This window comes from Nerophis ophidion, linkage group LG14 (assembly GCF_033978795.1).
Source record: "Nerophis ophidion isolate RoL-2023_Sa linkage group LG14, RoL_Noph_v1.0, whole genome shotgun sequence".
In the NCBI taxonomy this organism is placed as follows: Eukaryota; Metazoa; Chordata; class Actinopteri; order Syngnathiformes; family Syngnathidae; genus Nerophis; species Nerophis ophidion.
In genome coordinates this window covers 32623445-32645103 of record NC_084624.1, presented here as the reverse complement: position 1 = coordinate 32645103, position 21659 = coordinate 32623445, and the positions used below count along the sequence as shown (strand labels likewise).

General features: G+C 38.2%; 1 protein-coding gene across 2 annotated transcripts in view; it reads left to right on the top strand.

Annotated features, from left to right (window-relative positions):
* Positions 1-21659, top strand: part of LOC133568493 (acid-sensing ion channel 1C-like) — a 194286-nt gene that overhangs the window by 146949 nt on the left and 25678 nt on the right. For both annotated transcript variants that reach the window (XM_061920468.1, XM_061920467.1), the window contains exons 2-3: positions 8076-8226; positions 12392-12519. In XM_061920468.1, coding sequence (XP_061776452.1) covers positions 8076-8226; positions 12392-12519 — 279 coding nt within the window. The remainder of the gene's footprint in view (positions 1-8075; positions 8227-12391; positions 12520-21659) is intronic.

The window sequence follows — 21659 nt, the reverse complement described above, 5'->3', positions numbered from 1 at the left end:
CAAAGAAATAAGTGGTCTATTATGTACTTACATTTTAACATTTCACCGACTAAAATTGGTTTAGAATAAGCTACTTTTATGACAGCTGACATGACCTCCTAAATTCATTGTGGTAGTGTCACAGTGCATTTAAGAAAGTTGAAGCTAAGCGTGTCAATGTGCTTTAAAAAGTGTTAAAGCCAAGCATCCATTGACTTCAATTGGGGAGTGTAGAGTGGGTGGTTCCAGTGCAGCCAAATTAGACAGTCATTGGATAAATACTCTGGTGTATCAAGTGCGTGACTTCTCCTCTCCAACAGTGGTCAAGTCATTTCCCACTTTGCCTCCTTATTCTCGGCTAGGGCTATTAGCCACTGCAGTCCAAGCTCGATGGAGCTAGCTGAGACTGAGTCTCTGTCTTCAAAGCGACAGAACCGACTCCACATCTTTTTGAAGCTCCAGCTCTGCCTACCTCACCACCCCAGATTCTTGAAGCTCAGGTTCCAGCACCCATGCTGCTTAAGGTTTTGGAGCCACCTATTCTAGGTCCTCGTAGACTCAAAGCTCCGGCACTACCTTTTGCTGCACCACGTCAAATCAAGGGTGTGCTATAGCCTTTTATTGGTCCAGTTCCTGTTCCACGTTCGCCCAAGCCTACTATCGCTCAGCACCACTGCCAGTGGGTCCGCCACAGACGCACATTTGAGCGCCGCCTCTAATGTGTCCAACGCAGACGCCACCTCCAGTGAGTCCACCACCGATGGTACCTCAAGCTCTGCTTACAGTGGGTCCAATGCCACCTCCAGTTCTGCCTCCGGTGGGTCTGATGCCACCTCCAGTGGATCCGCAGCATCTTGCTCGATCTCCAGCTCGACCTCATGCTCGACTTGGGCGTGGACCTTCACGGCTGCTAGAACCCTGTCTCCGCTCACATCTCTCTCCTCGTCGGCCATGGATGTGGTCATTCTGTGGATGCCCGCCTTGCCAGATGCGACGGCATTCTATTCGCCGCCGCCGCCGTCTGACAGTTCCCAAATGGCTTCAAGGACACCTATTCCTTCCTCCAACCTCCCGTGATTTTGATATATGGGTTGTACTTGTATAGCGTTTTTCAACATTTTTAAGGAACTCAAAGGGCTTTGACACTATTTCCACATTCACCCACCCATTCACGCACACATTCACACACTGATGGCGGTAAATGCCTTGCTAAGCGCTAACCAGGACCTATCAGGAGCAAGGGTGAAGTGTCTTGCTCAAGGACACAACGGATGTGACTCGGATGGTAGAAGGTGGGGATTGAACCAGGTCCCCTCTGATTGCTGTCACAGCCACCCTCCTTCTGTTTTTCTGTGGACATCTAGAATCCATCCCTTAGGGAGGGGGTACTGTCAAGACTTGTTGGTTGCAGGTCATATATTTTTTTGAGTTTGTTGCTGTTTTTCTATGTTTGATGGTTTAGTTCCTATGGAGAACTCTTATTTTGGTTGTTTCCTGTTTCCTGTGGGTTACCCTGCAGCAACTTTAATCCTGTCCCTGAGCGCTGGCTGAACAATGAAGTCTATTTTAGTTCAGCAGTGGCTACTTTCTGTTGTCGGGACATTGCACTTTTTGTATGCTACTCCAGCATTCTGAGAAGTTTACTTTGTAGCCGGTTTAGTTCTTTTGTATTGCAGAGCCTTCCCTGTGCTCCAGAGCTTCCAAGCTGATTTTATCTTGTGTTTTGCCTGAGAATAAATACATTTTTACCTACAGGCTGCCTCCCACGTTTTTTTGCATATTGGGTTCATGACTACTATCACTTTCATGCGAGCCAAGCGTCACATGAATAAAAAGTGGGCTTGGCCTCAGCTGGCCTGGATGCTGCGCTTTCGCGTGATGATTAGATGATCTGTGTGAGACTGAATCCGTTTTGATTAACAGGGAATTGAGCGAATCAGTGACATTTTTCAAGTTTCATTCCGTTGTTGATATGGAAAATTTTACAATACTCCAAATGATATTTAAAGAGTAGCTAAAAAAAAAAAAAAAAGAAGCTTCCCCTACATGAAAAACAAGCAGCCGCCACTGAATACAATCCTCAATAGAAGATGACCTCTTTCTTTCATACAATTTTTGAAAAATCACAACATAAAATGCTGTTTAATGTCGGTAAAATGCATATTTTCTTCACTGCTCTACAGTTGTTTGATAACTCTTCTTCATTGTTAACCTGTATCTTAAAATCAATATGAGCACTATTTTTCCACCAGGTTTCTTTCTTACCTCCAAGTGCATTCATCTTGGTTATTGGTGTCTATGAGTGATGGAAAAAAAATATTTTATTCTCACACAATCAAATCTTGAGACTGAATAGCATAGAAAAATGCTGATGGCTGTGTCCATGATAGCCCAATTTTGACAACCAATTTTGACAACCAATATGACGTCGGAGTAAAGTCAATATCTTTTTTTCAGATAAAAATATCCTAATTTTCAAAAGTGACATGTACAGAATAATAACAAAAAAAATACTGTCATTTCCTTCTTACCGACAGCCATCAGACTGTATAATGCATATGTTCCTTCTTGACTGCACTTAAATGTAGAATATGTGTATAATATATTTATATTATTCACATGTGAATAATGCTGTATAATATTTATTGTCTATTGTGAGCAAACTGTGGTGTTGATTTCCCCCAGGGATCAATAAAGTATTTTCTATTCTATTCTATCTATGTTTTATCATAGCCACTGTTTTCAGTGACACTTCAACTCTTTTGACAGTCTATTGGAAAAATAGGTTAATTAATTACTTTAATCAAAACCAAAAGGCTCGACTACTGCAACGCATTTCTTGTCGGGAACCCCAGCAAGAATATTCAGAAGCTGCAGTACATACAAAATAGTGCTGCGAGGATCCTGATGAGAGTGCGGAAATATGACCACATCACAACAACTCTCAAATCCCTTCACTGGCTTCCTGTTCCACTCAGGATTGAATTCAAAATCTCCCAACTAACTCACCTGTGCCTCCATGGAAAAGCCCCCGTCTACCTCAAAGAACTGCTCATCCCCAAATCCTCCACACGACACCTCTGCTACTTCCTCCAACCTCCAAAGACAAAGCTACGAACTATGGGAGACCGGGCTTTCTGCTCCGCTGCTCCCCGTCTGTGGAACGCTCTCCCTGACCACCTGAGGGCACCTCAGACTGTGGATGCTTTTAAAAAAGGCTTAAAAACCCATCTTTTGGAAAAAGCCTTTTTTATAGATATGCATGCAGGTTCTAGCTATTGGGCTGTTTCTAGTTTCATATTGTATTTATTTTTATTATCTTTTCATTATTATTATTATTATTACTATTTTTACACTGTGGCACTTTGAGGTTGTTTGCTCAACGTAAAGTGCTTTAGAAATAAAATCTATTATTATTATTATTAAAATCACAAATGACAAAACTTTCATACTTTCATTCTTACTTCCATCCATCCATTTTCTACCGCTTATTCCCTTTTGGGGTCGCGGGGGGCGCTGGCGCCTATCTCAGCTACAATCGGGCGGAAGGCGGGGTACACCCTGGACAAGTCGCCACCTTCATCGCAAGGCCAACACAGATAGACAAACAACATTCACACTCACATTCACACACTAGGGCCAATTTAGTGTTGCCAATCAACCTATCCCCAGGTGCATGTCTTTGGAAGTGGGGGGAAGCCGGAGTACCCGGAGGGAACCCACGCATTCACGGGGAGAACATGCAAACTCCACACAGAAAGATCCCGAGCCTGGATTTGAACCCAGGACTGCAGGAACTTCGTATTGTGAGGCAGACGCAATACGAAGTTCCTGCAGTCCTCATTCTTACTTGTGTGTGAAAATAAGTTCGCCACTTTAAAACGTAATAAAAAATGGAAATTGCTCACATCTAGTAACATCACATGTATAGTTTTGTTCTGTTCTCCATTTTGTTTTTATCGCCTGTTGAGGGGACTGGTCCTTCTTCAGTAGTTAGTTGCAAAAAGCCAAAAAAAGAAGCCAAAACATGCAGTGTGTCGTGGGTTCACTGTACGGTGGTGTGGAATCGATGTCATGGCATCATTACAATGCCTATATGGAGTGTTTTGATCACAAACTTGCAATAGTCAGTCATGCTACCGTAGTTCCAAGTAACATTTTAACCTCTTGCATTTAAAACATTGAAGCATTGGGAGAGAAAAATGTATTTGGGTTGACTGACAACTGACTGCGATGGAAATGGATGGCATTTGTAAGAAACAGCTGGTAATATTTTCATTGAGTGTTTCCACCACAATGAAATCATTCAAACATACTGAAAAAGGCTTGAATGTTCTCGTAAGAGAGATGCAAGCAAGTGTGGCTGATTAATTGTACAGTTGCTGTCCTTTACACCTTCTCTGTCTGGTTTTGAAGCATGTTAAAACAACAGTGTGCAATGGTTGTACTGTATAATGATTGTATTAAGAATAACAGGGGTGCAATTTGGGTGACCCCAAATCACGAAGATGAGTGCCTTATTATTATATGTGGACCAGCCAGGACACCCACATTGTTTGAGATGTAAAATAGGGCGAATAAAGCTGCATGCAGGTTCCTTATCATTAAAATGCCTGATTATTGTCAGCGCTTCATTCAGATTTAGCTCAAAATGTGTAACCCCTCTCTTGGATTTATTAGGCCATGGCTACACTAAGTTGTTTAACCCCTTCAACGAATAATTATTTAGCCTAAGCCCCGTTTCAGCCACACTAAACCAGCGTGTAAGGTCAGAGGAGGAAGATCCACTCTCTTTTTTTATTTTGGATGACCCAGCTTATCCCCTGACGCCGCATCTCAAGAAAGAATACCCCAACGGCGGAGTCAACTCACAACAATGGTTTCATATATATATATATATATTTATATATATATATATATATATATATATATATATATATATATATATATATATAGGCCCTGCGATGAGGTGGCGACTTGTCCAGGGTGTACAACGCCTTCCGCCCAAATGCAGCTGAGATAGGATTCAGCACCCCCTGCAACCCCAAAAGGGACAAGTGGTAGAAAAAGGATGGATGGATATGTGTGTGCGTGTGTGTGTGTGTGTGTGTATATATATATATATATATATATATATATATATATATATATATATATATATATATATATATATATCGGTCGTACTTTATATGTAAATGTATGTATGTATGTATGTATGTATACATGTATATGTATATTGATATATATATATATATATATATATATATATATATATATACACTGTATATATACACATGTATATGTATATATGTATATCTATATATATGTATATGTGTGTATGTATGTATAAATATATATTTACATATATATATATGTATGTATATATATTTAGATCCCTAGATTAATTGTTGTAATAGTTGTAAAATGTTCTTTATCGCATTGTCTACTTTCTCATGTCGATTATAGATTTGATTAATTTATGATGACACAGGTGTGAGTCACTACAATAGGGCCCCAACGCACACTGGATTCTCGTTCATTGAAATACCACAACACTTGATATTGTTCAAAGGAAAACAAAAAATGCACACAAAACACAGCCAACAAATGTAAAATGCACAGCAAAATATTTACAATACAGCTGTTTTAAAAAACAACTTCACAGTAAAGTATAGTCATCTACTGGAGAGGTTGGAGGTCCCATCAGGGACTATAGGTGGACAATGTTTTTATTTTATTTTTTTATTTTCCCCACATATGCGTATAGATCGCGTTGCGCCGGCGGACGGAGCGGGGCGGGGGTCTTAAACGGTGGCATTGTTGTGTGTGGACACGGATGAGGTTAGGTGTTATTGGCCCCGTTTACACTTAGTGTAAACGGGGCCTTCAACCCTGCATTCAAAATCCAAACTGCTCACATTATTTCAAAATGAAGAGTGAGTTTTGAATTGCAACATGTAGTAATTAGTTTTCACATTTGTATGTAAATATTTGTTGGATTGTTACAAGAGTATTCCACCCAAAAAAGCTGAACAAGTGGTGATGCAAGAGCTGCTAACACATTCCTTGCAAGCCTGTCGGATTAATTGACACAGACACACATTTAGTGGATAGAAAGCCTTAAATGGAAATGATACATCAATCCTTGATGAGTGTCGTGCTTCTCTGCCACGTATTGCTCAGGTTAGCGGAATATCTTTTTACAAACCCAATCGAGTTTGTTTGTGTGTCCGCTGAGCTTCAGCGCGGACGCCTCTTTATGTAATCACGACAAAACAGTGCTCCTCGTGGGGAATTTGGAGCGAAATTGGCCTGAGATTGATAGCTGCTGCTGCTAGGATTTCCTGACATTTAATGATACGTAAAAAGCAAGCACGGTTTTCTCTACAGCTTTGATCATCTACAACATGCAATGAAATACCGAGATATACTGTAATGCGGTGTTTCACCGCAGCAGTACCCAGTTGTAATACTCTTTTCCACCACTTGTGGCAATTGTATTTGACGTTCTCTTCTGTTGTTACCATCCATCCATTTTTCACCGCTTGTCCCTCTCGGGGTTGCGGGGTGCTGGAGCCTATCTCAGCTGCATTCGGGCGGAAGGCTGTGTACACCCTGGACAAGTCGCCACCTCATCGCAGGGTCAACACAGATAGACAGACAACATTCACACTCACATTCACACACTAGGGCCAATTTCGTGTTGCCAATCAACCTATCCCCTGGTGCATGTCTCTGGAGGTGGGAAGAAGCCGGAGTACCTGGAGGGAACCCACGCAGTCACGGGGAGAACATGCAAACTCCACACAGACAGACCCCCAGCCTGGGGATCGAACCCAGGACCTTCGTATTGTGAGGCACATGAACTAACTCCCGTACCACCCACGTTGTGTAATTCGTCAATAAAAACTGAATACAATGATTTGCAAATCCTTTTCAACTTACATTCAAGTGAATAGACTGCGGCCCTGCGATGAGGTGGCGACTTGTCCAGGGGGTACCCCGCCTTCCGCCCGATTGTAGCTGAGATAGGCGCCAGCGCCCCCCGCGACCCCCAAAGGGAATAAGTGGTAGGAAATGGATGGATGGATGGGTGGATGAATAGACTGCAAAGACAAGATATGAGAAATATTTGAACTGAGAATTTTCTTATTTTTTTTTTGCAAATAGTCATTACCTTAGAATTTAATGGAAGCAACACATTGCAAAAAAGTTGTCACAAGGGCATTTTTACCACTGTGTTACATGGCCTTTCCTTTTAACAACACTCAGTTAACGTTTGGGAACTGAGGACATACATTTTTGAAGCTTTTCAAGTAGACACCTTTCCCATTCTTGCTTGATGTACAGCTTAAGTTGTTCAACAGTCTGTGGTGTCTGTTGTCGTATTTTACGCTTCATAATGCGCCACACATTTTCAACTGGACTACAGGCAGGCCAATCTAGTACTCGTACTATTTTACTATGAAACCACGCTGTTGTAACACATTGTCTTGCTGAAATAAGCAGGGGCGTCCATGATAACGTTGCTTGGATGACAACATATGTTGCTCCAAAACCTGTATGTACCTTTCAGCATTAATGGGGCCTTCACAGATGTGTAAATTACCCATGCCTTGGGCACTTATACACCCCCATACCATCACAGATGCTGGCTTTTCAACTTAGCGCATATAACTAATTAACAAATTGCATTATTTTAGTTTTACTGAGATTAAAAAATAGTCTGTTTTTTTCAAAGCATGTTTATTTCTTTTGTTATTATGTGTATTCGTTTGATGTCTCCTGAACAAAACGCAGACGTTGTGTCACAATAGTTGCTGCAATCGGTGGCTCTCCAGTGTTGATGCTGAACCTTCTCTTCCCATACTTTTCTTCTTTGGGGGAAAGCCATGTTAAAGCTTTCCACAATTCTCACGGGTGGAGAATTGTGGAGAATATAATTATTGAATATGATTGAAATCAAGAGTAAGATTACTGATTCCGTGTTACTATTTGTACTGGAAAAGTTTGGCCCCACTGTCAAAAAGGTTAAAAAAAAAAAACCCTGCTGCAATGTAAACCCCAATCTTAACTCACTGTTCTTTTTTATGCAGATCTACACACGCTACGGGAAATGCTACACTTTCAACTCGGGATTAGACGGCAACCCTCTGTTGACCACGCTGAAAGGAGGCACGGGTAACGGCCTGGAGATCATGCTGGACATTCAGCAAGATGAATACTTACCTGTGTGGGGGGATACAGGTTAGTGAAACTCTTTTTTTAAACATATGTAAAGACGGTCAGTGTCCTTATTTTTTTACCCTGGAAATCAACACATGCCACAGGTGTACAACTTTTTTTACAACATACAGTAGAACATCCAAACCTGGGAAAGGATGTCAAATAAATTACAGTAGTACCACAATTTACAAGCTTTATTGGTTCTCTGATGCATCTTCAATCAACGTTGCCCGTTGAAATCAATTGAAATCAATGAATCTGGTGCTTTCCCCCACACTAAAACAGCACAATTTTTACATGTAACATGCCTTTTAAAAAGAAAAAAACACACATTTAGATAATATTGTATAAAAACAAAACAATAGATTGTAGTATTAACAACTACAGTGGTTTTATGAAGTAATATAATGAATATACAGCATTTATCTTGGAGAGTAGACTTCCTTCCAGCTGCTTCTCAGTTAAAGGCACCATCAGCAGCTTATCCTTATTTTCATGGATAATTGTCTGCTGTTTACATATTATTTTAACATTCTTGGCTGTGGTCAGACTCATTCTGCTTCAGTACGGTGCAGACGAGCAGTGAAACACTCCAACTGCTTCGCTAAGTTGGCTACACATAGATAGAGAGATAGATAGATAGATAGATAGATAGATAGATAGATAGATAGGTAGATAGATGGATAGTACTTTATTGATTCCTTCAGGAGACTTCCCTCAGGAAAATTTAAATTCCAGCAGCAGTGTACAAAATTGAGATCACATTTAAAAAAAAAAGTAAAAAGTAAATAATGGGGTTATAAATGGAAATAAAATAGAAAATATAACAATAGAAATAAAAATAAAAAGCAAGAATAAGAATGAAAATATAACAGTAAAAATAAGAATATAACAAGAGAAACTAGGCAGTAGTGACCATGTTATGAAAATGTATTGCACTGTTATTTGTTGCAGTTTATTTCAGTATTATTATTGCTGTCATCCTGGTACAACACCCCCCCCCCCCCCCACACACACACACACATGTTTTTTGATGATGTATTTCTTTAATTCAATGACTATTATTCACTTCTCCTCAGCACTGTCCTTCACACGCACTTTCTTCCTTCCCATGCCTGGAAAAGTAATTAAATACTTTTGCTATAAGCTACCCTGCAAAAAGTCAGTATTAAAAACAAAAACAAAAAAACACAAAAATGAAGGGTATTTTATTCAGAATAAGCTAAATTATCTGCCAATAGGACAAGAAATTTTGGCTTGTCAAGACTTTCCAAAACAAGTAAAATTAGCTAACCTCAATGAACCCAAAAATACCTTAAAATAAGTATATTCTCACTAATAAAAAGTGCACTTTTCTCGGTGGGAAAAAAATTAGACCTTTTTGCTCAATATGTTGAAAAATATTTTTTAAATTAAGTAAATGCTAGTCCCATTATCTTGACAATGAATCATGATTTTTTTTCCATGCTTGAAGTATAAAATTATTACTTTAAAAAAGTAGTTTTATAATTGTGAGTGTTGATGACACAGCTTTGCAACAGTTGATATTCTAGTTTCAAGCATGTTTTACTCAATATAGGTTATAAAATCTCAGCAACAAGCTGTAATATCTTATTGAGATAATTTAGGACCAAAACACTTAAAACAAGTAAAACACTAACATAAAATCTGCTTTGTGAGAATAATTATCTTATCAGAAAGAAAATAAGCAAATATCACCCTTAAATGAGATATTTAATCTTACTTAGATTTCAGTTTTTGCAGTGTAATGCTATAAGACCGCATATTACGGGGTTCTATGTGACCTTTGCTTTTCCAATTTTGCCTGCAACTTAAGCATAACAATCAGCTGGGAGACAGCTCTTATCTCAAAACACTCGTAACTTGGGACACTCTTAAGTTGAGGTTACACTGTAATTAATTCCTGCTTTAAACTGTCGCATAAAACCTTGAATAACATACAGGCAATGTCTTATAAAAGCATTTTTCTACCTCGCTGTCATACAAAGTATAAATACACTCTCTTACTACATATTAGAACTAAAATAAAGTACAACTCCTCACCTTTTGACGTCACCTAAGAAAACACACAATCAAAAGGGAGGGAACAGGGTGGTGTTTGTCGAGTCTGCTCATTTAAGAGGTATTACCGTCACATAAGTATAACAAGTTACTAACAAACACTGTATAGTATAACTAAAATAAAGTACAACTACTCCCCTTTTGGAATTTGGACTGATAGATAATATAACTAAAATAAAGGACAACTACTCCCCTTTTGGAATTTGGACTGATGGATAATCATATACCTGAGGGTCCCTGGTTCAATCCCGACCTAGTATCAACCTCGTCACGTCCGTTGTGTCCTGAACAAGACACTTCACCCTTGCTCCTGATGGGTGCTGGTTAGCGCCTTGCATGGCAGCTCCCTCCATCAGTGTGTGAATGTGTGTGTGTATGGGTAAATGTGGAAGTAGTGTAAAAGCGCTTTGAGTACCTTGAAGGTAGAAAAGTGCTATACAAGTACAACCCATTTACCATTTATAGTGGGACCCCCAGGTTTTAAGTAGGCAAGGCCCAATTATTTATTTATTATTGTTTCTTAGCCAGTCTATAATGAAACAATAATACAGTAAAACTCCTCTATTACTAAAGACGCCTAAAAAAACCATTGCAATATTGTCATCCAATAGTGTTTTATAGCTGTTACTGGAATCAGTAAGTGTTGTGTTGATGCTACTTGGCAAAAAAAAAGTGTGTTTTGTCACTAATATTTAATTATAACCATTTCTAGTATAGTCTACATTCACCCTATTCTTTGAAGGTGTATTTTGCCTGCGAGGGTTATATTTGATTAGCCTATTGTATTTTCTACCTGGGGGTGTAAACCAGTGGTTCTCAACTTTTTTTCAGTGATGTACCCCCTGTGCACATTTTTTAATTCAATTCAAGTACCCCCTAATCAGAGCAAAGCATTTTTGGTTGAAAAAAAGAGATAAAGAAGTAAAATACAGCACTATGTCATCAGTTTCGGATTTATTAAATTGTATAACAGTGCAAAATATTGCTAATTAATAGTGGTCTTTCTTGAACTATTTGGAAAAAAAAGATATAAAAATAACTAAAAACTTTTTGAAAAATAAACAGGTGATTCAATAATAAATAAAGATTTTTACACATAGAAGTAATCATCAACTTAAAGTGCCCTCTTTGGGGATTGTAATAGAGATCCATCTGGATTCATGAACTTAATTCTAAACATTTCTTCACAAAAAAAGTCGTCTTTAACATCAATATTTATGGAACATGTCCACAAAAAATCTAGCTGTCAACACTGAATATTGCATTGTTGCATTTCTTTTCACAGTTTATGAATTACATTCATATTTTGTTGAAGTATTATTCAATTAATCTATTTATAAAAGATTTTTGAATTGTTGCTATTTTTAGAATATTTTTTTTTAAATCTCACGTACCCCTTGGCATACCTTCAAGTACCCCCAGGGGTACGGGTACCCCCATTTGAGAACCACTGCTGTAAACTGTCCAAGCCTCGCTTATATACTGGCTTAAAACCTAGGTTATGATGAAATAGAAAGACACTATAACATACGTGGATGCATATGAAAAAGTGCAATTTATTTATCTGTACATTAATCTATTTATTTATATCTGCACCTTATTGCTCTTTTATCCTGCACTACAATGAGCTAATGCAACGAAATGTTGTTCTTATCTGTACTGCAAAGTTCAAATTTGAATGACAAAAAAAGGAAGTCTACTGTAATAACCCTGGGGGAACTCCTATTCTATGGTTATCATTACACTTTTCTCAGACAGAGAACCAAAAGCCAAACATGACTTTGTGAAGTCAGCCCACTTTTAGAGGTTCCACTGTATTCTCTTCACATAAAGTTTCATGAAATTTGCAAGTCAAAAGAACTATCCTCAAACAGTCTATAAATAATGCAATATTCAGTTTATGCATTTATTGAGCACTTCCTACACACTCCTTAACTGCATGTCATCAATCTAACGTGTGATATTGCCTCCCAGCATGATGTTCTGACTCACTCAGCATCCCTGCCAATGGAAGCAGAGTGGGGGGGTGGAAAAATCCCCATCCTCTAAATGAAAACAAAAAACCCCTGTTTTCACACACATCTGTGGCGTGCTGTATCTACAGACGAGACCTCCTACGAAGCGGGAATCAAGGTTCAGATCCACAGCCAGGATGAGCCGCCCTTCATTGACCAGCTGGGATTTGGCGTGGCCCCCGGTTTTCAAACTTTTGTGTCATGTCAGCAGCAACTGGTACTTGAGCATTCCCGCCTCCCCTCATAACCATCCGCCTTTACCTTCCTCGCCATTCAGTGGAAGGAGCAAAATCTTTCAGGAAATGTAAAGTTAGCATCTGCTGTCCCCCTTTTTAGTGATGGGAAGTTTGGCTCTTTTTCAGCTCGGCTCTCTGGAGAAAGTCCTTATTCAGTTGTTTTTGGTTGGGGTCAGATTATGATTTTTTTTTCTACAGGTTAAACCAGGGGTGTCAAAGTCATTGTAAATGGGGGGCCTCGTGGAGAAAAACGTACTCCCAAGTGGGCCGGACTGGTAAAATAACGGCACGATAACTTAAAAATAAAGACAACTTGTGATTGTTTTCTTTGTTTGAAAATAGAACAAGAATATTTACAAATCATACATGTGTTCCTTTTTTTTTTACACTTACATGTTGCGTTTAATAGTATTCTATCTTTTTTTGTCGTTATTTATACTTTTTGATTAACTTATGTGATAATGTACAGTCAACTCATTGGTGTTAATTTTCAATCTATCAAGATAAAAAAAAAATATATCAAAATCAAATTACAGGATATTTTTTATGTAGTTTGATTATTTTCCCTCGACTGGTGCACTAATATCATGTGGTTCATTTTAATTTTTTTACATATTTAGCATCATCAACAAAAATACAACAAATTGCTATTGTGACATCTAGTGGACACATTTAGAACAGCAGTTTCTTTCATTCAAAAATTCCGGCTCATTTTTATACTTAGCAAAGTTATCCCGCGGGCCGAATAAAACCTTTACAGGCCCGCGGGCCGTACGTTTGACACCCCAGGGTTAAATACTTTCTTGTGGTCTACATAATAATGGTGGTTATTTTCTCAAAATCTTGCATATATTGTGTTTTACAGACCATGTTGTAGTTTTTAGCGAGTCTACTGACAGATATAAGTTAGAATAAAGGCTAGTTAGAACTAAACACATGTGCATGTACAAGCCAGTCTGCCCCCCAACAACAGGAAAGAGAAAAGAGGGAATTTATTGACGGCAATGGCAGACTTTTGGTACATTTCTACCATAAATGGAGATACATGCAGACGTCACACTCTGGAAAAAAACCCTCACAAGTTGGGCTCGTTGGGAGAAAGTATGAAGGAAGGCAAGATTGTTTTATAAACATTATGTCTCCATGGTTTGATTTTAAATTTTTGGGATTAATGTGAATCGGCAAGGAATGTTGGTTTTTCATAGTAGGTCCTCTTCGAAAGAATGTATTACTAACAATAATATAAAGTTATGAGATAAAATAATTACTAATTACTTGTACGGTAAATTGCACATGCCGTATGATTTTGAAGTTAATTATATGTGCCTTTATTTATTAATGCGATACACTGCTAAAAAAATAATTCTAACAAACAAAAACAAGCATAATGATTGAAAGCTACATTTGAATAATATGTATTGGATATGCTTTGATGTAAATTTTGCAGACATTTTGCTCCAAAGGCACTTTTATAACCCATTTTTTGAGTTTGTTTGTGGAGGTGTTCCCAGATTGCAAACTCCAAAAGTATCATAATTTAACTTTTAAATATGTACACTGTAGAAATATATATCTTGATGTTGTCACCGCTATTTTTGAAGTCTGTTTGATTCGGGACAACACAGGCAGTACAAAACAAATTTAGTGCGGCATAGAAAAGCCCAGAAGGCACACACTTATCCAACACCAGCAAGGAGCAACAGGTGACACTAAATATGCAAGATCAGTGATTCTCAAGCTGGTGATTCTCGTGGGCTCCACCTAGTGGTACACCAAAAAAAATCACTTGATTAAAGTAGGGTTTTATTTTCCTATATTCAAACACAGTGTTACTGTTCAAACCGTGTGTAATGTTACTGTGGCCAACAATATTAAATATATTTGTTAAACAAAACCTCTGCGTTGTTTTTAATGAATACTTAGGCCTACTATGCTACTGTATTTTAATGTCAGTTTTTTCTGAGGTGGTTTGAGAACCACCGGGCTAGTTTAACTGATAGAAAACAGGTGTGCTGACAGGAAATAGACTCAAATGATGTGGGTGGTTACCTAAAAGGACTTTAGATAATCTGTTCCCAAATTTTGCATCAATAAATGACGTGCAATCAAGTGAAACATTTATAATATATTCCCTTTTAAATTACCGGCGTCTTTTTTTAAAGTCAGTTGGAATTATGCAAGTAAGTACAGTAATTCACTGCGGTTAATGGAGATTAATTCAAATGTAAGAGTGTGATCTAGCTGATGAAAACAGTTATCTAACTAAACTAAATCGATAAATACAGATTACCTTATACAGCAGCTAGATTAAAGCTATTATAGGTGATAGGTACCGTATTTTTCGGACTATAAGTCGCAGTTTTTTTTTCATAGTTTGGCCGGGGGTGCGACTTATACTCAGGAGCGACTTATGTGTGAAATTATTAACACATTACCATAGAATATCAAATTAAATTATTTAGCTCATTCACGTAAGAGAGTAGACGTATAACATTTCATGGGATTTAGCGATTAGGAGTGACAGATTGTTTGGTAAACGTATAGCATGTTCTATATGTTATAGTTATATGAATGACTCTTACCATAATATGTTCCGTTAACATAGCAGGCACCTTCTCAGTTGGTTATTTATACGTCATATAACGTACACTTATTCAGCCTGTTGTTCACTATTCTTTATTTATTTTAAATTGCCTTTCAAATGTCTATTCTTGGCGTTGGGTTTTATCAAATACATTTCCCCAAAAAATGCAACTTATACTCCAGTACGACTTATATATGTTTATCCTTCTTTATTATACATTTTCGGCAGGTGCGACTTATACTCCGAAAAATACGGTAATCTAAAGTGAAAAAAAACAAAACGATACATACAGATTATGTTATACAGCAGCTAGATTAAACCTATTATATATGATGGGTAATACATTGTATATTCAAGACAAATTATATCGAAAGCCTTTACAGTTTGTATCTCTTTTCTTAGTGTTTACTCTTTTATTGGAGTGTTGGTGAAGAAGACAAAAAAAGAAATGGAAGCTCTCTATGTGGTCAGCAAGACTGGAGGATCAAAAGCATCTTTTCCCACAAAAAAAAAAAAAAAAAAAACTTAGCAAAAGCTTTTCGAGCTGCTTTAATGAGCAGTGTTCCTAAAATAGCCTCTTGGCGTCAGCATGCAGCCGACAGCACACAGTGCTTGGAGATGTTTGCGTCAGACTTGATAGACTTTTATGTTTTACATTGCCTTTGACCATCAAACTGCTCATCGGAGCCAATTAATGTCATTTTTCAGTCCGTGAAAGATGGAGAAATGTTCCTCCACAAATGACAAAGGCGGTCCTTCAGGTGCCGCTTACTGACAGTACAATTGATTAAGAGCAGCTTTATTTGTGTAATGGTCCGTAGGCCGATTAGAATCCCCACTGTGTTAATCAGTCAATGTGAAAGGAGGCCTTCTCAAGTGCATAGATTTTGCTCCTGAATTTAACTGTCTGGACGAAATCATGATGCATGAAATCCAACCAGCTTTCTTTTTGTTTAAGCAGAATACCATGGGATGACTGAGGCAGACACCTGGACACCACAAAATGGACACATTTCTAACGTGTTCTTCACTGTTATAATTCAGCCATTTGCAGGAACACGTGCAGTTTATCACCCTGAAGTGTTTCCAGCCAGCAGAGGCACACATGGTAGTGTCATTTTTAATCGTGACAGCAGCCCCCGCCCACAACAAGATGTGCTTACACCCTAAAAGATGCTCCAGATTCATTAAGTTGTTATTAGTGCGAGAACATGGACATGGCTTGGAATGAAAAAAAACAATGTATGATGATGATGATGAAGCAGCTTCATTTCTTGTCATAAGAAATGTAAAGCGAGACATGAAGTCCACGCCACCTTGTCCAACACAGTTGGTTATTTGACAGACGAAGCCAAGTGATGTATGACTTCACTAATTAGTAAAGTACAAATAGTCTATAATAATAATAATAATAATAATAATAATAATAATAATAATAATAATGGATTAGATTTATATTGCTTATAGGGCTTCACGGTGGCAGAGGGGTTAGTGCGTTTGCCTCACAATACGAAGGTCCTGCAGTCCTGGGTTCAAATCCAGGCTCGGGATCTTTCTGTGTGGAGTTTGCATGTTCTCCCCGTGAATGCGTGGGTTCCCTCCGGGTACTCCGGCTTCCTCCCACTTCCAAAGACATGCACCTGGGGATAGGTTGATTGGCAACACTAAATTGGCCCTAGTGTGTGAATGTGAGTGTGAATGTTGTCTGTCTATCTGTGTTGGCCCTGCGATGAGGTAACGACTTGTCCAGGGTGTACACCGCCTTCCGCCCGATTGTAGCTGAGATAGGCGCCAGCGCCCCCCGCGACCCCGAAAGGGAATAAGCGGTAGAAATTGGATGGATGGATGGATTTATATTGCGCTTTTCTATTGTTAGATACTCAAAGCGCTCACAGAGAAGTGGGAACCCATCATTCATTCACACCTGGTGGTGGTAAGCTACATCTGTAGCCACAGCTGCCCTGGGGTAGACTGACGGAAGCGTGGCTGCCAGTTTGCGCTTATGGTCCCTCCGACCACCACCAATCATTCATTCATCATTCATTCACCAGTGTGTGCGGCACCGGGGGCAAGGGTGAAGTGTCCTGCCCAAGGACACAACGGCAGCGATTTGGATGTCAATAGGTGGGAAGTGAACCTGCAACCCTCAGGTTTCTGGCACGGCTGCTCTACCCACTACGCCATGCCGCCCCTATATCTATAAGAGATTGTTCCTGTGTTAATTTAGTAGGAATTTGTACACAAAATGCCTGTTTTTTGATGGGATTTTGAAAATGTAAATTTTATAAAAATACTGTGCCTGAAACCAAGGATACACCTTTTTTTTATCAAGCTGATACCCATAATTTCTTGCATCACAAGACCGATATGATAATCGATAACTAGTGTTGTCCCGATACCAATATTTTGGTACCGGTAACAAAATTGTTTTGATACTTTTCGGTAATTTTTTAAATAATGGGCACCACAAAATAATTGCATTATTGGCTTTATTTTAACAAAAAATCTTACGGTATATTAAACATATGTTTCTTATTGTAAGTCTGTCCTTAAATAAAATAGTGACCATACAAGACAACTTGTCTTTTAGTTGTAATTAAGCAAACAAAGGTTCCTAATTTATCTGCTGACATATGCAGTAACATATTGAGTCATTTTCCATTCTATTATTTTGTCAAAATTATTAAGGACAAGAGGTAGAAAATGAATTATTAATCTACTTGTTCATTTACTGTTAATATCTGCTTACTTTCTCTTCTAACATGTTCTATCTACACTTTTGTTAAAATGTAATAATCACTTATTCTTCTGTTGTTTGATGCTTTACATTAGTTTTGGAAGATACCACAAATTTGGGTATCAATCCGAGACCAAGTCGTTACAAGATCATACATTGGTCATATTCAAAGTCCTCATGTGTCCAGGGACATATTTCCTGAGTTTCTAAACATTATATATATATATATATATATATATATATAATTATTTATTTATTTATTTATTTTTTTAAAGGTAAGAAGATGTTGAGATTGCCAAAAATATCAATGGAATCGTTGAAGTATTGACGAGACACGCTACTGTACTTGGTATCATTACAGTGGATGTCAGGTGTAGATCCACCAATGGTGTTTGTTTACGTTTTGACGCCGGTGAGCTACGGTGTGTAGTGAAGCATGTTTAGCTATTCCTCGTCCTGCAGGTATGATACTTGTAAGAAACTTACTTTATTTGTCACCATTGAGGAGAGGATTAGGGATTTAGAAGTAGCTAAAACACTGCCGACTGTGGCTTGACTCTAGCTGTTACCTAGCAAGTCATGTTTTCAAGCACCTCTTCCGGTGGGCTTTTCAGTGCTTTTCGTTAGTTTTCAAACCAAAATGCGTCTGTTCTCCCTTTTCTGTCTTGCATCTGCTTGTAAGTAATCCGTGATTGTGTGCTGCCGAACATGCTCGTCTGGGAGGCGGGGGTTTGATTGGCGGATCGGTACTTTTCAGAAGCGGTATAGTACCGAATATGATTCATTAGTATCGCGATACTACACCGCCATACCGTACAACCCTACCGATAACGTTTTCATTATTTCTTGTTTTATTTTTTTGATTTTTTATTAATAAGTCGAACAAAATAATACACAATAATACCATAATAATACATTTCCAATTCCAAAACCTTGGCGGATCGTTACTTTTTAGAGGCGGTAGAGTACCGAATATGATTCATTAGTATCGCGATACTACACCGGCATACTGTACAACCCTACCGATAACGTTTTCATTATTTCTTGTTTTATTTTTTTGATTTTTTATTAATAAGTCGAACAAAATAATACACAATAATACCATAATAATACATTTCCAATTCCAAAACCTTGGCGGATCGTTACTTTTTAGAGGCGGTAGAGTACCGAATATGATTCATTAGTATCGCGATACTACACCGGCATACTGTACAACCCTACCGATAACGTTTTCATTATTTCTTGTTTTATTTTTTTTATTTTTTATTAATCAGTCGAACAAAATAATACACAATAATACCATAATAATACATTTCCAATTCCAAAACCTTGGCGGATCGGTACTTTTCAAAGGCGGTATAATACCGAATATGTTTCATTAGCATCGCGGTACTACACCGGCATACCGTACAACCCTACCGATAACGTTTTTTTTATTTCTTGTTTTATTTTTTATTTTTTTCTATTAATCAGTCGAACAAAATAATACACAATACTATAATAATACATTTCCAATTCCAAAACCGGCCCAGCAACATTCAAAATAACAATAGTAAGTAAACAAATATTAAATACATAAATAATCATTATCAAAAAAAAACACCAAAAAAACTAAACAAGTAATATAGTGACTTATGCGTAATTTATGGGTTAAGTTGCTCAGTCAAGATCATCAGGACTCCTCTTCCTCCTATCCGGGAAATAGCAAAAAGCCGCTGCCTGACCACTCCTCCCACCCCCACCAAGGACTGTTTTTACTGCTGAACTCTAGAAAGAGGTTCCTCAGCCTCCGTAGCAGAACCCCTAGGTTCTGTAACAGCTTCTTCCCTCAGGCTATAAGACTCTTGAATGCATCATAATAATCCCCTCGATCCCCCCCAAAAATGGATTAACTCTCTGGAATATAAAGACAATGTAAAAAGATCCATAAACGTGGATGCATATGCAAAAGTGCAATATATTTATCTGTACAGTAATCTATTAATTTATATCTGCACCTTATTGCTCTTTTATCCTGCACTACAACGAGCTAATGCAACACAATTTTGTTATCTGTACTGTAAAGTTCATATTTTGAATGACAATAAGAGGAAATCTAAGTCTAAGTCTATGCCCGTGCCCTTCCAAAAGAGTTTTTCTTTGATGCCAGCCACGTTTTTTTTTTAACAAATCTTGTTAAAATGTTACAAACATTAAAGGTGTGTATCACATTTTGTGGTGATTTGGCTAAACACCTTCAAGTTACTGTAGGAGTTTTGTGGAGTGCTTGGGAGAAATTTCAAGTCAGTCCAATTCATAGGGGTCAAATTGGAGGTTTTAATGACAGCACTGATCCGAAAATACATCTTTTGACAAATGTGTGTCGCAGTGTGGGAATAAAATAGTTAGTTTGTGCAAATACAAAATCCAGTCCAGCAAATGTGGATTTAAAAAAAGGGTTTTGTACAAATTCTTACTAATTCTCATGAGACATGTCTATAAGTATCATTGTTACAAAAAGTATTTAATGATAGTAAATAAAATGTTCCCCTAAGTAGGCCGTATCCCTCAAGGTGTGAAGCTGCTTTAAGGTCGAGCAGAGAAAAAAGGCTGACAGTACAGGGCGATGTTTTTTTTTTGAGTGGCTCGCCAACCACAGGTTGTTTGTTTTTTTTAATTTGTTGTCTTGCTTTTGACCATTTTTGTGTGAATGATGTCGCCCAGATGCGACGTCCTATGAGTCCGGCATAAAAGTACAGCTTCACGCTCAGTCAGAGCCTCCTTTCCCACACGAGCTGGGCTTCGGCGTGGCCCCGGGTTTCCAAACCTTTGTCTCCACCCAAGAGCAGAGGGTAGCGTATGTTTTGCCTGGGCTTGCTGCATGCATCAAGTCTCATCCGTCGGTGCCCCCCTGCGGAGCGAAGCTATCATGTGGGTGTGGCAATCGTCTTTTCTGGTGTTCCCTGTTTAATCAATGGACATCTGTAAAGTACATTCCAGCTCGAGCCATTCATCCTGGCTGGCGTTACGTTTGTTATGTTTTTATGTGACTTCTTTGCTTTGGTCCACTATCCTGCCCCCTTAAACGTCTTCCAGGAGCACCGGGCCATGCTGGCGGTCATTTGCTTTTACTCCTCATAATGATTCTGGCATCAGTTCAAAGTCTACCGGCGTTTTGAATCAGAAAAATATCATTTTTGAATCGAGAATCGCGTTGAATTGAAAAAAATCGATATATAATCGAATCGCGACCCCAAGAATCGATATTGAATCGAATTGTGGGACACCCAAAGATTCGCATATATATATATATATATATATATATATATATATATATATATATATATATATTAGGGCTGGGCAACGATTAAAAATTTTAATCGAAGTTAATCGCACTATTTCTCCGATTAATCGCGATTAACTGCATTGTATACGCAAAGCCCAATAATGAATTCAAAAGTAGTGTGTAGTGCACCTTTATTGGAATATTCTCTCACATGAACAAAAGCGCCAAAACATTTGTTGTGCAAACACAATTTAAATCAGTCCTTGTTAAACAGTAGCAGTTAAATAGCATATTTTATGAAAATCAACTAAAAAAATGTAAATACAAACATTTAAGCTTATTGCCACTGCCAGGGTATTTAAGTTATCCTGTTTGTTATGGAAAATAAATATAATCTACATACAAATCTCTGAGCCACAATCATAACATCTGAACAGGCAATTTCTGAGGTAACAGCAGAAACATTTTTTTATGAGGGATCTTATGTTTGAAAAACCTATATTATAGGTAGTGGGCTGATTTAGGGAATGTTTGA